This window comes from Macrobrachium nipponense, chromosome 22 (genome assembly GCF_015104395.2).
Source record: "Macrobrachium nipponense isolate FS-2020 chromosome 22, ASM1510439v2, whole genome shotgun sequence".
NCBI lineage: Eukaryota > Metazoa > Arthropoda > Malacostraca > Decapoda > Palaemonidae > Macrobrachium > Macrobrachium nipponense.
This window is the reverse complement of record NC_087213.1, coordinates 40,333,222-40,348,136: the sequence shown is the minus strand read 5'-3', so window position 1 is coordinate 40,348,136 and position 14,915 is coordinate 40,333,222. Positions and strand designations below refer to the sequence as shown.

Genomic DNA, 14,915 nt, shown 5'->3' with positions numbered 1-14,915 from the left:
ACCAGCTCTAGCTGAGAAAGGTCAACGTATTGTATTATATCTATAAACACATCTCTTCATGCAAAAAATTTTTTATTGCTGGTGATCACTTGTCTGAAATCTAAGGGCACTTTTCACGGTTATTAGTTCTCTTTGGATAAAGTGGTGGTTCACTACACTCAACTTGTTTGGTGGTGATCAATCTAAAAGCTCCTAAACATATTCTAAGGCCTTTGTTATGAACTGGGTCTGTTTTCGGCACTGTGTCAGATGCTGAGCCATATATTTCGCTTCCATAATCAATGACAAAACAATACTGTTGCTTTTACAGTACAGTAAGGGTCTATTGACTCTCCAGGTAGTGTTGGATGGTTTTTTTAATTGTATTTAATGCTCTTTTACATTTTAATTTCATGTATGTTTTGTGGGCTTTTCGTTCTTTAAGTACCTAATACTAATTCTAAAAATTTAACTATCTGGCCAATTGGTATACTATTTCCGATTTTAAATATTTCTTTACCATTTTTCCATGCTTCATTTTTATAAAACATGACTGACTGGGTTTATCTACAGAAGATTTGAAGCCTACAGATAAGGCCCATTCATCTCTATTTGTTTTTATTAATGATTCATTCTGCATATTTTTTGCAATGCTGCTGCATAATATATGGCAACATCACCCATATAAAGGTTAATTTTAATTCCAATAAGTAGATTACTACTGATTTTTGTTGCTAAAGTAAAGTGTGCCACTAAAGACATCCCCTGGGAAACACCATTTAAATTTAGGTTATTGTCCATAAGATATATACTATTTTTATGACTTTTTAACATTTCAGAGAGATGCACCGTGTGTCAAGAAAGTCACATCACTATAGTGTAAAATTTATACATCTTTGTCATAGAAAAAAAATTAGCGAAATTCTTGCATATATATACAGTGGTACCTCGATGTACGAAATTAATCTGTTCCGAGGCAGCCTTCATAACAGAGATTTTCGTATCTTGAACAGCATTTTACATGTAAATTGACTAATTCATTCCAAGCCCTACAAAAACACCACAGTAAATTATATTTCCAGGCTTACAACACGTTTTAGGGTTACGATGCTGATCCGACGGAAGAAATATGACTCCAAAAAGGCAAAATACTGTACATACTTGAGTAATATTCAACTGCATGAAATGTTCAACCCCATTTTTACTGCATATATTAGGACTTTAGCATATGTCCCTTACCAATAAGCCTAGCCAATGTTAGCAGTTGCTACTGTAGCCTAGTCTATGATTCTGACATCTAAAATTAAGAAGCTAAAAGATTAGAATATGCCAATAAAATGTATAAATAATCAGTATATAATCATTTCAAATAATTATTAACTAATCATTAACTATAATACACACACACACACACACACACACACACACACACACACACACAAAAAAGCTTCCAACCTTTAGTTTACATTCAGCACTTACGAGTACCGAATGATCGCCAAGCAACCACTTTTCCTAGCACACCGTAAGTCTAATAAACATTCATTTCTATTCTTTATTCTATCTTTACCTAATGGAGATAACAAGTTACTGACAGCTATAATGAAACATATAATATTAAAACAGAAGAATTCTAGAAAATATTTGTTGGCTTTGATGATAGCAGTCTGATTTACTTTATATTTTATGATATCTAATTCACAATTTTTATTATTAAATTATTGCATGTACTCATTTCAAATAATTATTATTAAGTAACCATTTACTATAATAAACAATAATAATAAAAAAAAAAAAAAAAAAAAAAAAAAACTTCAACCTTCTGTTTACGTTCACCATTTACGAGAACCGAACAATCGCCAAGCAACCACTCTTACCTAGCATACAGTACGTACAGTAATCAAATTTTCATTCTCTCTCTTCAACTACTGAAACTACCAAACAGTATAATAACCATTCATTTCTATTTTTTATTCTATCTTTACCTAATTTTTTTTTTTTATTAAATATATTGCATGAATAAGTTTTTCAATTTACAGCATCCTTTTACCAATAGAATACATAGAGCACATGGGGTAGATGCTGACCAATAGGAGAGCAGGATCTTACGGCAGTGATTAGCATCAGGAACCAATGGGAGAGCGGGGGGATGGTGGCGAGTCTACTCAGTTGGCGGCGCACGTGTTTTAAAATTGTTATCGGTGCTCAGGGCGAATCTCGGGACTTTACAGCAACAACCTTTCGTAACTTTAACTATTTTCGTATGTAGAGCCAAAAAAATCTTCGTAGTATTTGCTTTCGTAACTCGAATTTTTCATAAGCTGAGCCTTTCGTATATCGAGGTACCACTTTACTGGCAGCCCCAGTTGACGGCAGGGGTTCTGTTCCTGGGCGCCTGACGCTAAGCGAAATTCGCATTTAACCGACACTCTAAAATCTACGGGCATCATAATCCCCTTTAGGTGCCCTAGACTTGTTGGCTATGCCTTAGACAGCGTCACGGCCAGATATTTTGCTCTAATATGTAATAACTCTTTAATGAAAATGTGGAATTTCATTTGCCTAATCATTTACAACCAGGGTAGTTCTACAAATTTTTAATGTCAGATTCAATGAACTTATTGAGAGAGAGAGAGAGAGAGAGAGAGAGAGAGAGAGAGAGAGAGAGAGAAGAGATAGAGAGAGAGACGAGAGAGAGTGAGAGAGAGAGAGAGAGATTTTTCAGAAGTTTTTCAGATGTTAATTCCTTCATCTCTTTATTTATCATTTCTAGTTAAACCAGTTAAAAAAAAAGCAAATGAGAATGACAAAAGTCTCATTAGTACCGTTATAATCGTTGATAAAACGCTGCACCCATAACCAACTGAACAATAACAGCTGTTTTGGTACAACAACCAAACCAAATCTGATAATGTTTTGCTTGCATTTCAGCCATCGTACGATAGTAACAAATTACTGTAGTTTTGTTACAAATGACATTAAGTAGAATAGGACTGATATATTTTTACGTTACACATTTATTCGCTATGGAGAAAATACCAGCACGATAATATAATACTGCTAAATTTAAGCTGCATTTGTAGCTGAAGCTGAGAAAACAATGTTCACACTGCTAATGACTATACACTATCTTGCATCTGCAACATGATGAAACTCGGCCACAAATAATAGTGGAGAAAATGTATTTTAATAAAATATAATTGCCATGAAATGATATTGTTAAGATGCAATAAAGTTTTGTACATACTTACCTGGCAGATATATACTTAGCTATAGACTCGGTCGTCCCGACAGAATTTCAAAACTCGCGGCACACGCGACAGGTAGGTCAGGTGATCCACCATTCCCGCCGCTGGGTGGCGGGGTCTGGAACTATTCCCGTTTTCTAAGCCATAATTTCTCTTCCACCTGTCTCCTGAGGGGAGGATGGGTGGGCCATTAATCGTATATATCTGCCAGGTAAGTATGTACAAAACTTTATTGTATCTTAACAATATCATTTTTGTACAAGTAACTTACCCAGCAGATATATACTTAGCTGATTGGCACCCTTGGTGGCGGGCAAGAGACAGCTAAAAACAAAATAATACTTAAACTAAATACATTAAAAAACAGGGAAAAAACAACTTATGTTCTTGGATAACATAATCCATAGTTCCTACCTGATTGGGCTGAAGACTTCATGACTACTGTCGATGAGTCTGCCTGCCTCAAGAGTTTCAACGAGGAATGAACCTATGGTTGAATAACTCTTTGGATCGTGTCAATGGGGGCTAGCCCGCTTACGCGACAGAGCCTATACTGGATCGTACCAATGGGGGCTGACCCACTTACATGGTAGAGCCTTGACCTTTTTGTCATATCAATGGGACTCGCCCTCTTACATGACAGAGTTAAGGTTATTAAAAAAATCACAAAGAGCACTGAAGCCAATCCCGATCACCTGACCATGTTAGTATTGTTATAATCTATGAATTGTAAGAGGGTTCCCTATTCCCTCTGACAATTAACCAATAAAAACAACCACCAATAAAAAGTAATTTAAGCACTAAACTAAATTAGGAAAGATTAGCCTCAGCCCCTTCTCCCAGCACTGAATTCGCCGAAACATACGCTCCCAGAGCAAAGCACTTTTCGTACGAAATTTTAACGTCTCTTAGGTAATTCGAGGCGAACACAGAATTACATCTCCAAAACGTCGACTCTATAAGAGCCTGAAGAGACCATGTTTTGTGAAATGCCATAGATGTAGCTATGGCTCTCACTTCATGAGCTCTCACTCTGAGAACCTTGAGATGCTCTTCATCGCACTTAAGGTGAGCTTCCCTTATTACATCTTTTATGAAGTATGTAAGGGCGTTCTTAGAAATCGATCTTTTCGGATCTCTTACAGAGCACCAAAGACTTTCTTCTGTACCTTTCAGCAACTTCTTCTTCTCCAGGTAGAACTTGAGTGCCCTGACTGGACACAAAGTCCTTTCTAGTTCTCTCCCTGTTAATGAAGATAGTCCTTTTATTTCAAAGCTTCTTGGCCAAGGCTTTGAGGGATTTTCATTTTTTGCTAGAAAAAATGGTTTAAAGGAGCAAATTGCTGAATCCTTATTAAACCCCACTTTACCTTCCAAAGCTTGCAACTCGCTAATTCTCTTGGCTGTTGCTAACGCAAAAAGGAATAATGACTTTCTCGTTAAGTCTCTAAACGAAGCTGCGTGAGACGGTACAAATTTTTCCGACATTAGGAACTTGTTGAGGACCACATCCAAGTTCCAGCTAGGCTTCTTGATTACATGTTCTTTCGTGGTCTCAAAAGACCTTATAAGGTCATGAAGATCTTTATTATTCGTCAGATCTATTCCTCTATGTCGAAAAAACTGAGGCCAGCATACTTCTGTAACCCTTCACTGTTGAAACTGCCAGGTTACAGTCTTTTCTCAAATATAGGAGAAACTCTGCGATTTCAGTTACAGAGGTACTGGAAGAGGATATTTTCTTTCCCTTACACCATCTTCTAAACAACTCCCACTTCGACTGATATACTTTAGAGGTGGAGACTCTTCTGGCTCTTGCAATAGCCTTCGCCACTTCTCGTGAAAAAGCCCCTTGCTCTGACAAGTCCTTCGACAGTCTGAAGGCGGTCAGACTTAGAGCGGGGTGGAGGTTTTTGTGAAACCTGTCGAAGTGGGGTTGTTTGAGAAGATCGTTCCTTAGTGGAAGCGATCTTGGAAAATCTACTAACCACTCCAGCACCTCTGTGAACCAATCGAGAGCTGGCCAGAAGGGAGCGATGAGGGTCATTCTTGTTCCTTCCGAGCAAGCGAACTTCCTCAATACTTCCCCTACTATCTTGAAAGGAGGGAAGGCGTATGCATCCAAGCCCGTCCAATCTAGCAGAAAGCTGTCTACTGCTACTGCTTGTGGATCCGAGATCGGGGAGCAATAGGTCTCTAATCTGTGATTCTTGTTGGTCGCGAATAGGTCTATATTGGGCCTTCCCCACAGATGCCAAAGTTGTTGGCAAATCTGAGGATTGAGAGTCCATTCCGTGGGTAGGACTTGTTCTTTTCTGCTTAACAGATCTGCCCGGACATTTTTCTCTCCTGCACAAACCTTGTGAGGAGAGAGATCTTCCTTTCCTGAGCCCAAATCAGCAGATCCTTTGCTGATTCGTACAGGGAAAAGGAATGCGTCCCCCCTTGTTTCTTTATATAAGCGAGGGCTGTTGTGTTGTCCGAGTGAATCTGAATCCCCAGACCTGAGACCTGTTCCTCGAAATGAACTAAAGCTAGATGAATGGCTGTTAGTTCCTTCTTGTTTATGTGCCAGGACACTTGTTCTCCTTCCCAAGTGCCTGACACTTCTTCCGAACCTAGGGTCGCTCCCCACCCTGAATCTGAGGCGTCTGCAAACAACGCTAGGCGAGGGTTCTGTAAGCGAAGGGAGATTCCCTTGCTTAGTTTCTGTGGATCTAACCACCAACGGATATTCTCCTTGATCCCTTTCGAGATTGGAAATGTATCTCCTAGATTGTTGGACTTCCAATCCCACTTCTCCTTCAGATAAAATTGAAGGGTCGTAGGTGTAGTCTTCCTAAGGAAACGAACTGTTCCATCGAGGAGAGGGTCCCCAGTAAGCTCATCCATTCCCTCGCGGAACACTGTTCTTTCCTTAAGAAGACTGCCACCTTTTCTAAGCAGCGTTCTCTCCTTTCCTGCGAAGGATACGCTAGAAAATCCCGAGAATCCATCTGAATCCCCAGATAGACAATACTCTGCTGGGGAGTCAGCATGGATTTCTCGCGATTTACTAAAAGTCCTAGGGACTTTGTCAAATTTAGAGTAACTAATAGGTCCTCCAGACATTTTTTCTCCGATTGGGCTCTTATTAGCCAATCGTCCAGATATAACGAGATCCTGATCCCTTCCAGATGTAGCCAATAAGCTACATTCTTCATGATGTCCGTGAAGACTTGAGGGGCAGTCGAAAGTCCGAAGCACATCGCTCGGAACTGGAACACTTTCCCTTGGAACATGAACCTCAGATACTTCCTTGCTGCCGGATGTATTGGCACATGGAAATACGCATCCTGAAGGTCCAGGGACACCATCCAGTCCCCTGGACGAAGAGCAGATAGAACAGAGGAAGACGTCTCCATTGAAAATTTCTTCTTCAATACAAAGAAATTCAGGGCACTGACGTCTAGAACCGGTCTCCATCCCCCGATGCTTTCGGTACCAGGAATAGCCGATGTAGAATCCTGGAGACTGGAGATCTTGAACCAGTTCTACCGCTTCCTTGGAAATCATCTGTTCCACTGCTTGCAAAATAGCAAGCTTTCGGACCGGATCCGAGTATCTTGCAGTCAACTCCCTTGGAGTTGTCGTCAAGGGAGGATTTTCCCTGAAGGGGATCAAGTATCCTTTTTTCAGGATAGAGAGGGACCAGACTTTGGCAAAGTGGAGTAGTCTGGCGCCTACTTTCGTCTGGAGGACTCCCTGCTCATCTAGACTTCCCGAAGGACCTTCTAGATGGTCTACTCCTTCTATCTGGTCTGCGACCTCTAAGAGGGGCTCTAGAAGAGGAGGCACCTCGAAAGGGCTGTACAAAAGAGGGTCTCTCTTTTTTCTCTATGGGCACTGCCGGCCTAAACTTCTTGGCTGAGTGCGTGAGGAGATCCTGAGTTGCCTTCTCCGTAAGAGATTTAGAAACCTCTCTAACAGTCTCCTGTGGAAATAGGTGCGGGGATAACGGTGCAAAAAGAAGAGATGTCCTTTGCAAAGGTGATACTGCTCTTGCTAGAAAAGAGCTAAAGACCGATCTCTTCTTTAAGACTCCCGTTCCAAAAAGAGAGGCAACTTCTACGGAACCGTCCATGACCGCTCTGTCCAGGCAAGCCAGGACGCTCGAAAGTTCCTCCATGGAAACAAAGTCAGCGTCCTGAGCTCTCTTAGCTAAAGCTCCCAAAGCCCAGTCCATAAAATTGAAGACTTCTAGGGTTTTAAAGAGGCCCTTTAGAAGGTGGTCTAGCTCACACATGCCCCAAGTTGCCTTAGCAGACAGCAAAGACTTCCTCCTAGAAGAGTCCACTAAGGAAGCAAAATCCGCATCTGCGGAAGAAGGAAGGCCTAACCCCATAGGTTCTTTGGTCTCGTACCACCTTCCTGGTTTGCCTGTTAACTTGGAAGGAGGGCAGGAAAAAACTGTCTTGCCCGCTTCCCTTCTGGAAGTCAACCACTCTGAAAAAGTCTTTAATGCCTTTTTCATACAAAGAGCGGGGCGCATCTTGACGAAGGAAGACGACTTGAGAGCTTTAGTGCTAGACATCAACGATCCTGGTGAAGGAGGGTCCGCAGGATGAAGGGAGTCTCCGAACTCCTTTAGCAGCAAAAGAGAAAGTCTCTTGTAGTCAGAAACTGCTACATCTACTGGCTCTTCTTCTTCCGATACCTGGTCCAACTGATCCACAGAAGGAGACCGCTTGGGAGTGATCTGGCTCTTCCCGGGAGAAGAACTCCTTTCCCGAGAAGGGGAGCGCTGAACATTAGCACTTCTATACGAAGAGTGAGGCTCCTGCCTGTCGGAAACACTCTTGCGCCTACTAGACTCTTGTTGTCTAGGTTCGCCAGGTTCGTGGCGCTTGCTAGGCTCCTGGCGCCCTGATTCAGGGCGCTTGAAAAGATCCCCGTGTCCTGATTCATGACGCTTAACAGGCTCTTGGCGCCCTAACTCTTGACGCCTAACGTACTCCTGGCGTCCTGCATCCTGGCGTCCTAACCCCTGGCGCCCTGACTCCTGGCGCCCTGACTCCTGGCGCCCTGACTCCTGGCGCCCTGACTCATGGCGTCCTGGCTCATGGCGTCCTGATTCCTGCCTTCTAGCAGAATCCTGACGTCCTGAATCCTGTGGTCTGAGAGGCTCTTGACGCCCTTTCTTGCGTCTTGCTGCCTCTTTGCGCCTGTCTGGCTCCTGGTCCTGCAGACCCAAAGGATCCTGATACTTAAATCGGTTTTCCGGTTCCTTAAACCTAAACCGATCGAGACTTCTGCTCGATTCGCGGCGTCTCAGAGGGCGCTTCGGGGAAGACAGCCTATAGGGCGAAAGAACTCTTCTCTCAGGAGAACAACTCCTATCAGACAAGTCTCTCGACGAAGGCGATAAACGCCCTGGAGATTGTGAGGGTTCTCTCCTATACGAAGAGGGGCGCTTAGCGGAACTCTTAACAGGGAGCGAAACATCTTTCCTCCTTGTCGAGTCCTTAGCAAAGGAGCCTACTAGAGAAGCTAACTGCTCTTGCAGATTAAACAAAAACTTCTTCGTAGGATCCTGAAGAGAAGGCTCCTCTTGTTTAGTCTTCTTAGGTCCCGAAGGCCAATCCTCAGGAAAACGCTCTGGGCTGGAATCAGCCGCGTCTCCTTTAGGCGCCTTCCAGGCTCTCTTCAAAGGGCGCGAAAGAGAGGCCGAACTCCATCCTCGTTTAGGAGAGGAAGAGTCTGAGGCCAAAAAACACTCCCTTAGGACGCCTTTTCTGCGGCAATCCGAGGCAGCCTGGGACTTTACAACAGGATCTGCCGAAGGGACGCCTGACCGTTGGGGATGTTCTGCATCCTCCCTGCGGCTTTCGACATTCCTCCTCCCCTGGTCCTGGGAGTTTGGAAGCGGTCTAGGCCTAGGAGCAATGAGGAACCGGTTCAGACGCCCCCTCCACTGCACTGGGGACACTGCACAAGTCACTATCACCACTCTTACCTTGGTTTAGAGCTCGTAGCTGAGCTTGAAGTTTCTTAATTGAAGCTTTAACATTTTCCCTTTCTGACGAAGAATCTTTGGATTCAGAACAGGGAGAAGCAGCTGAGGCTAAGGGAAAATCGTTAGTAGGAGAGTTAACTTCTTGTTCTAAAGAGCAAGATCTACTAGATGACCTGGCTGAAGCCTTTCTCACTCTATCTCTCTCGAGCTTCCTAACATATGATGATAAGTTCTTCCATTCAAGCTCCGTAAGGTTCTCGCATTCAACACAGGTGTTATTAAAAGAACAATCATTCTCCCTGCATTTAGCGCAAATACTATGAGGATCTAATGCCGATTTAGGCAGCCTAACCTTACAACCTTCCCTACTGCAAACTCTAAACATAGGTGAAGCCTTAGCGTCAGACATCGTGAAAGAGTAGTCAAAACCAAAGTCGAAAAACAGTCCACAATAAGCGTATGCCAAGCCAGAGAAAAAACAGAATACGTCACCAAAAAACCAATCCAAATTCTCGGCAAACGAGTTGAAATCCAAGATGGAGGAACGAACAATAGGTGTTGTCCGTTCAACCGACAGAGAAATTATGGCTTAGAAAACGGGAATAGTTCCAGACCCCGCCACCCAGCGGCGGGAATGGTGGATCCCCTGACCTACCTGTCGCGTGTGCCGCGAGTTTTGAAATTCTGTCGGGACGACAGAGTCTATAGCTAAGTATATATCTGCTGGGTAAGTTACTTGTACAAAATGAATACATTTTACTATTGTTTTCATGCCGCTAACAGATAAATATGTAAATATCATATTATTATGATATAGGATGAAAATAACAAACGTAATCAGTTTTTCACACAAAATAACATGCTCCCGACACCATCTATTTAAAAAAAAAATAATAAAATAAATAAATAAATAAAGTTCATAACAAGATGTACATATTTCATTCATATTTCAACTTAAAAGCACTTCGTATAACCAAAAATAACCTGTTTACGCTTAATAGAAGCAAGAATATCGACTTAAGTAGGGCGAAATAACCATGCCTCTGCCCTCAGCTGAATTTTCCAAAGCAAAACATGGACAGCTTTGCTTATATTTTATACTACTACTATACGTAGCAATATGAGACTAGTACATACACCATTATTGGATACAGTGAAGTAAAGCATAACTTTTAAAAAAAGCCAAGGAATAGATGCATATTCGTTATGTTTGTATTTTAGAAGGGTCTCTTGGTGCTTCGGCAAGTACCGATATATGTACAGATAACCAGACAACAACGCCATCTATTAACGAAAAAAATACAGGTCTAGTTCACTTATTTACATAAATTTTCAACTTATAAACTCTTCATTTAAAGAAAAATAACCTTGTCACATATGAATAGTTTCTAAAGATTAATTTATGCAAAATAGAAGCAAGAAAATCACTCTAAATTGAGTTAAATACAGCAAAATAATCTTACCTCTGCCCTCAGTTGATTTTCCAAACCAAAAACATGATCAGTTTGTTTGTATTTTATAGCACAAATAGAAATAATTGACTACATACAGTATTACTACATAAAGCGAAGTAAAGGATAACTTTTTAAAAGAGCAGAGGAAAAGATGCATATTCGTTATGTTTGCATTTTATGAGGTGCTGAACCTAGCCTAAGAAACCGATAACCAGACAACAGAGCTACAAACCCTACAGAATGTAAAACCCTGTAATGAATATATTTAAAACCGCCATAAAACTGAAACGCCGCTAACCGATGGTGATGGTAACCGTGGGCTGCCTATACCGGCAACTTCAACTATTTCATCCGTGAAAAAAAGTTTTCAAGTTACTGGGAAACACTGCATGAATTTTTTAAAGAACATTTTTAAAGAATACTTTTATTTTTTTCTCTCATGGAAATTTTTATTTTTTATTTTTTGTAGTTATAATAGGCAATGAAAAAAAACTGTAACTTAACCAACTGTGACTGACCATCATATAATAATAATAATAAAAAAAAAACACCGAGGAGAAAGTAGAAATGTAAGTAATACTTCTAAAAACTATCCACTGTACCAGATACAAAAACACTGCATTGATATTTTTGGATACAAGACCAGAAATGCTCAATTATTTTCAAATAATAAAATAATAAGGTGTAATAATCATCAAGGAGTTATCTGAACGTGCACAATGAAATTTTTGACAAAACACCAAGAAATGATAAATGATAGGGGAGAAAGGGTGTATAGGAGATTTTCTTAGTGCAGATTGAATGAATGATCTCTCTCTGTGTGCACTGTGCATGATTACTTCATCACAAGTTAATATCCTTTAGTTAGTTAAAAAACACAGAGCACATTTCTCTTCTGTACTGTTCTTACACATACATACACATATTCTCTTCTGTACTGTTATTATGTGTGATAATCAAATTAGACTAAAAAAATATAAAATACTAAACGGTGAGGTCATCACTGAGGAAAAGTGATGTGTAGATGTACATACTCACACACACATACAAGTACATACTGCTTTCTTGGTGATAAAACCAAGGTAGGGCAAGGGTAAACAGGTAGGTATATAAGGGCTATGGGCTATATCTAACTGTTTGCCCACAACCTACCTTGGTTTTACACCATTAACATATTTCTGTACAGCATACCATACTGTATCATATTTCATTTGCTTTACTTAAATGTAACTAGACAAACTTACTTTTTCTGTTATATAGTTATTGTTTCCTTTACCTGTATTTTGTCAATATATTGCAGTATTCTTATTTCACCTAGACTTAACATTTTAAGCACTTTATTTCTAAGAACTTTGTTTGAAAAGTTACCATTAATCTAATATTTATTCTGATCACTGACTTCTCATTTTGCCTCATCATAGAAACTGTTTGTGTAAAATTTACCCTGTGTTTACATCTTTAGTTACTGCATTGCATACTTCATTTCACACATTGAGGTGTGGTGTTTAATTTTTTTTTATGTATTTTCTTAGATTTCATATTTTTACGTAACCATTGTGGTTTTGTGTGTAGGTGGGTATGTGCTTCATTTAAGTTTATCAGCAATATACTTTGAGTAGTCAACCTTCCTATGTTTTACTTACTATTGTCAGGTGTTTTTGTGCATAGGTTAACATCTTGATAACGTTTCACTCTGTTTTGCAGTAGTAATTTTAACCTGTGCAAGGGATTCTATTCACAACTTTGCTTCCTCTGTGCATGCTTTTGGTTCTCTTTTTACAAGTATAATAGTTTCTAGTTCTGTTAGGGGTGGGAAAAAAGAAAGAAAGAAAAAAAAAACACTTACTTGATGCCCCTAACCAGATTTTCAGCATTTTTCTTCCTTGTGTCCAAATTAGGATGCTGCAGTGCTGTAAGATCTACTCCCTGACAAAATGTTGGTCCTGTGGCTGTCAATAAAACCATTCTCACTGTTTCATCCCTTTTCAAGATATTAAGAGCTTCACATAACTCGCGCAACACCTGAAACAATAAATATTTCCTTAGGTTCCCTCAGTAATACATAGTGTCTTCTTAAAACAAATAGTGACACACAATGCATTAAATCAATGATGCAAAAGTTTTACCAGTAAAAAAATCCATGACAAAAGGCATGGTATATACTATTACTCTATGCATAATATATACTATTGTTTTATAAGTAAAAACAGTATTCAAGATGAAGTTCTTTATTATACATACAGTAAATATTTACAGCAAGTTTTTTACATGTAAACTGAAAAGGTACGCAATACACTGAAAGTACTAATACTGGTACAGGTAATAAATTTTATTTGAAAAGGTAAGTAGTGCACTCAAAATTCTGAAACCTGTGTTTTACTCAAGTATTTTTTCACTGGTCTCATCAATAATATTTTCTCTAAAATGTTCTGTTGACCTTCTTATCTAGTTGTACTTCTACTTCACTACATAAATAAACATTTGGGTTAAGACTTACTGATTTATGATACTGAGGCAATAAAGATAAGCAATTAGCTCCTTCCAGACATTCAACACTTGAGAATTTGATAGAATAAGGAGTTGGCCTGGATACACAGCAAAAAGTACTAGTTAAAGAGGTTGGACAGAGACACTAAAAAAATGGAGTGAGAAGTGGGGTAAGGTAAAGGGCTAACAAAGCTGGTGCAGCTAGAGGACAGAGTCCATGCAATTAGTAATGAGAGAGAGAGAGAGAGAGAGAGAGAGAGAGAGAGAGAGAGAGAGAGAGAGAGAGAGAGAGAGAGAGATATCTATTTCTACAGAAATAAAAAAAATTTCAATTTACCCGAGAATTTAGAGAATTCTTCATTTTGGTAGTGGATGGAGACATGATTATTTGTGTGAAATTGTTGAACTTCCTCAAAGCAATATCTCTATAATGATTGTTGGCTTCACTCTGCCTAACACTGGCTCTTTGTGACTGTCTGAGAGTTTCACCGACTCGAGGTCGTCCTCTTCCCTGTCCACTTAACTCGTAAGAGCGTACCAGTGAAGGAAGGCCTGCAAAAATATATCAAAATTTAGCAATGAACTTAGAAGACCTTAACTATTATTCTTTCTGATCACATGAAATAAGTCTGCATTTTAATATAATTAAAATGAATATGTATTCAATGGCCCCAAAATAACTGGAAGATTTAAAACCAAAGACAAACCACACTAGTACAAACACCATACCCAAGTTTTAAAAGTAATTTGAAAGGTATATTGCCACTGGCATTATACTTCACTAAAAAACTGAACACTAAAAACTATCTTACTTGAATGGGAAAACAACTATGAGAACAGTTTCTTCACTAAATGATAATGAGTGTAAGCTTACCTACCACTGCAAACATCCTATGCGGATGGCATGGTAGTTATCAGTTTGTCAAAAATTATTCACAAACATTCCTAACTACCATATATACTCGTTTTGAGACACAATATTGCATATCGTGCGACCCCCAAATTCTCACCCTTAAAAAATTATTTTATCATGCATCACACAAGTTCATATTTTGAAACTAAATTACAATAGGCTAATCTCTTTTCCTCTATCCTTTACCTCCCATCTTCTACTTAGGGTAAAAAAGTAAAATAGAATGCTAAAAGTATCGTTAGTAATGTTATACTCGTTGTATAAACGCATACAGCCATAAACCGAATAAGAAACTGCTGTTCTGCTATGAACAACCAAATCAGATAACAACAGCGGTCTTGTTTGCATTTCACCCATCGCACAATAGTAAAAAATTACCATAGTTGTGTTACAAATGACATTAGTAGAATAAGACTGACATATTTTTACACTACGATACCAGCAGTCCCAGTTATCGGCGGACTCGGTTATCGGCAATCCAGAACAGGCCAATTGATTCAAATTATAAAGATTTTTGGCAAAATGCCAAGTACCGGGGCAACTAAGGCCATTTAGTTTTGAAATGGAAATGGACATTGAAAGGTTTGAAAGGTGTAACAGGAGGAAAACCTCACAGTTGCACTATGAAACAATTGTTAGGAAAGGGTGGACAGTTAGATGGTAGAAAGAAAATATGAATGGAGGTACAATAAAAGGAATGAAAGTAATTGCAGCTAGGGGCCAAAGGGATGCTGCAAAGAACCTTAAGTAATGCCTACATTACTTAAGATGATGATCAAGAAAGGCTACAGTTCTCAGCAGGTTTTCAACTGTGATGAGACTGGCCTTTTTTGGAAAAAAAA

At 39.7% G+C, this 14,915-nt stretch overlaps 1 protein-coding gene across 4 annotated transcripts in view; it reads right to left on the bottom strand.

The window, feature by feature from the left end:
- LOC135198607 (uncharacterized) overlaps positions 1-14,915 on the bottom strand; it is an 88,452-nt gene that overhangs the window by 7,860 nt on the left and 65,677 nt on the right. For 3 of the 4 annotated variants that reach the window (XM_064226340.1, XM_064226342.1, XM_064226341.1), the window contains exons 3-4: positions 13,498-13,712; positions 12,520-12,695 (exon numbers count right to left, since the gene is read on the bottom strand). In XM_064226340.1, coding sequence (XP_064082410.1) covers positions 12,520-12,695; positions 13,498-13,712 — 391 coding nt within the window. Of the gene's footprint in view, positions 1-12,519; positions 12,696-13,497; positions 13,713-14,915 lie in introns of those variants that run through there. The other variant, XM_064226343.1, reaches the window with a different exon arrangement.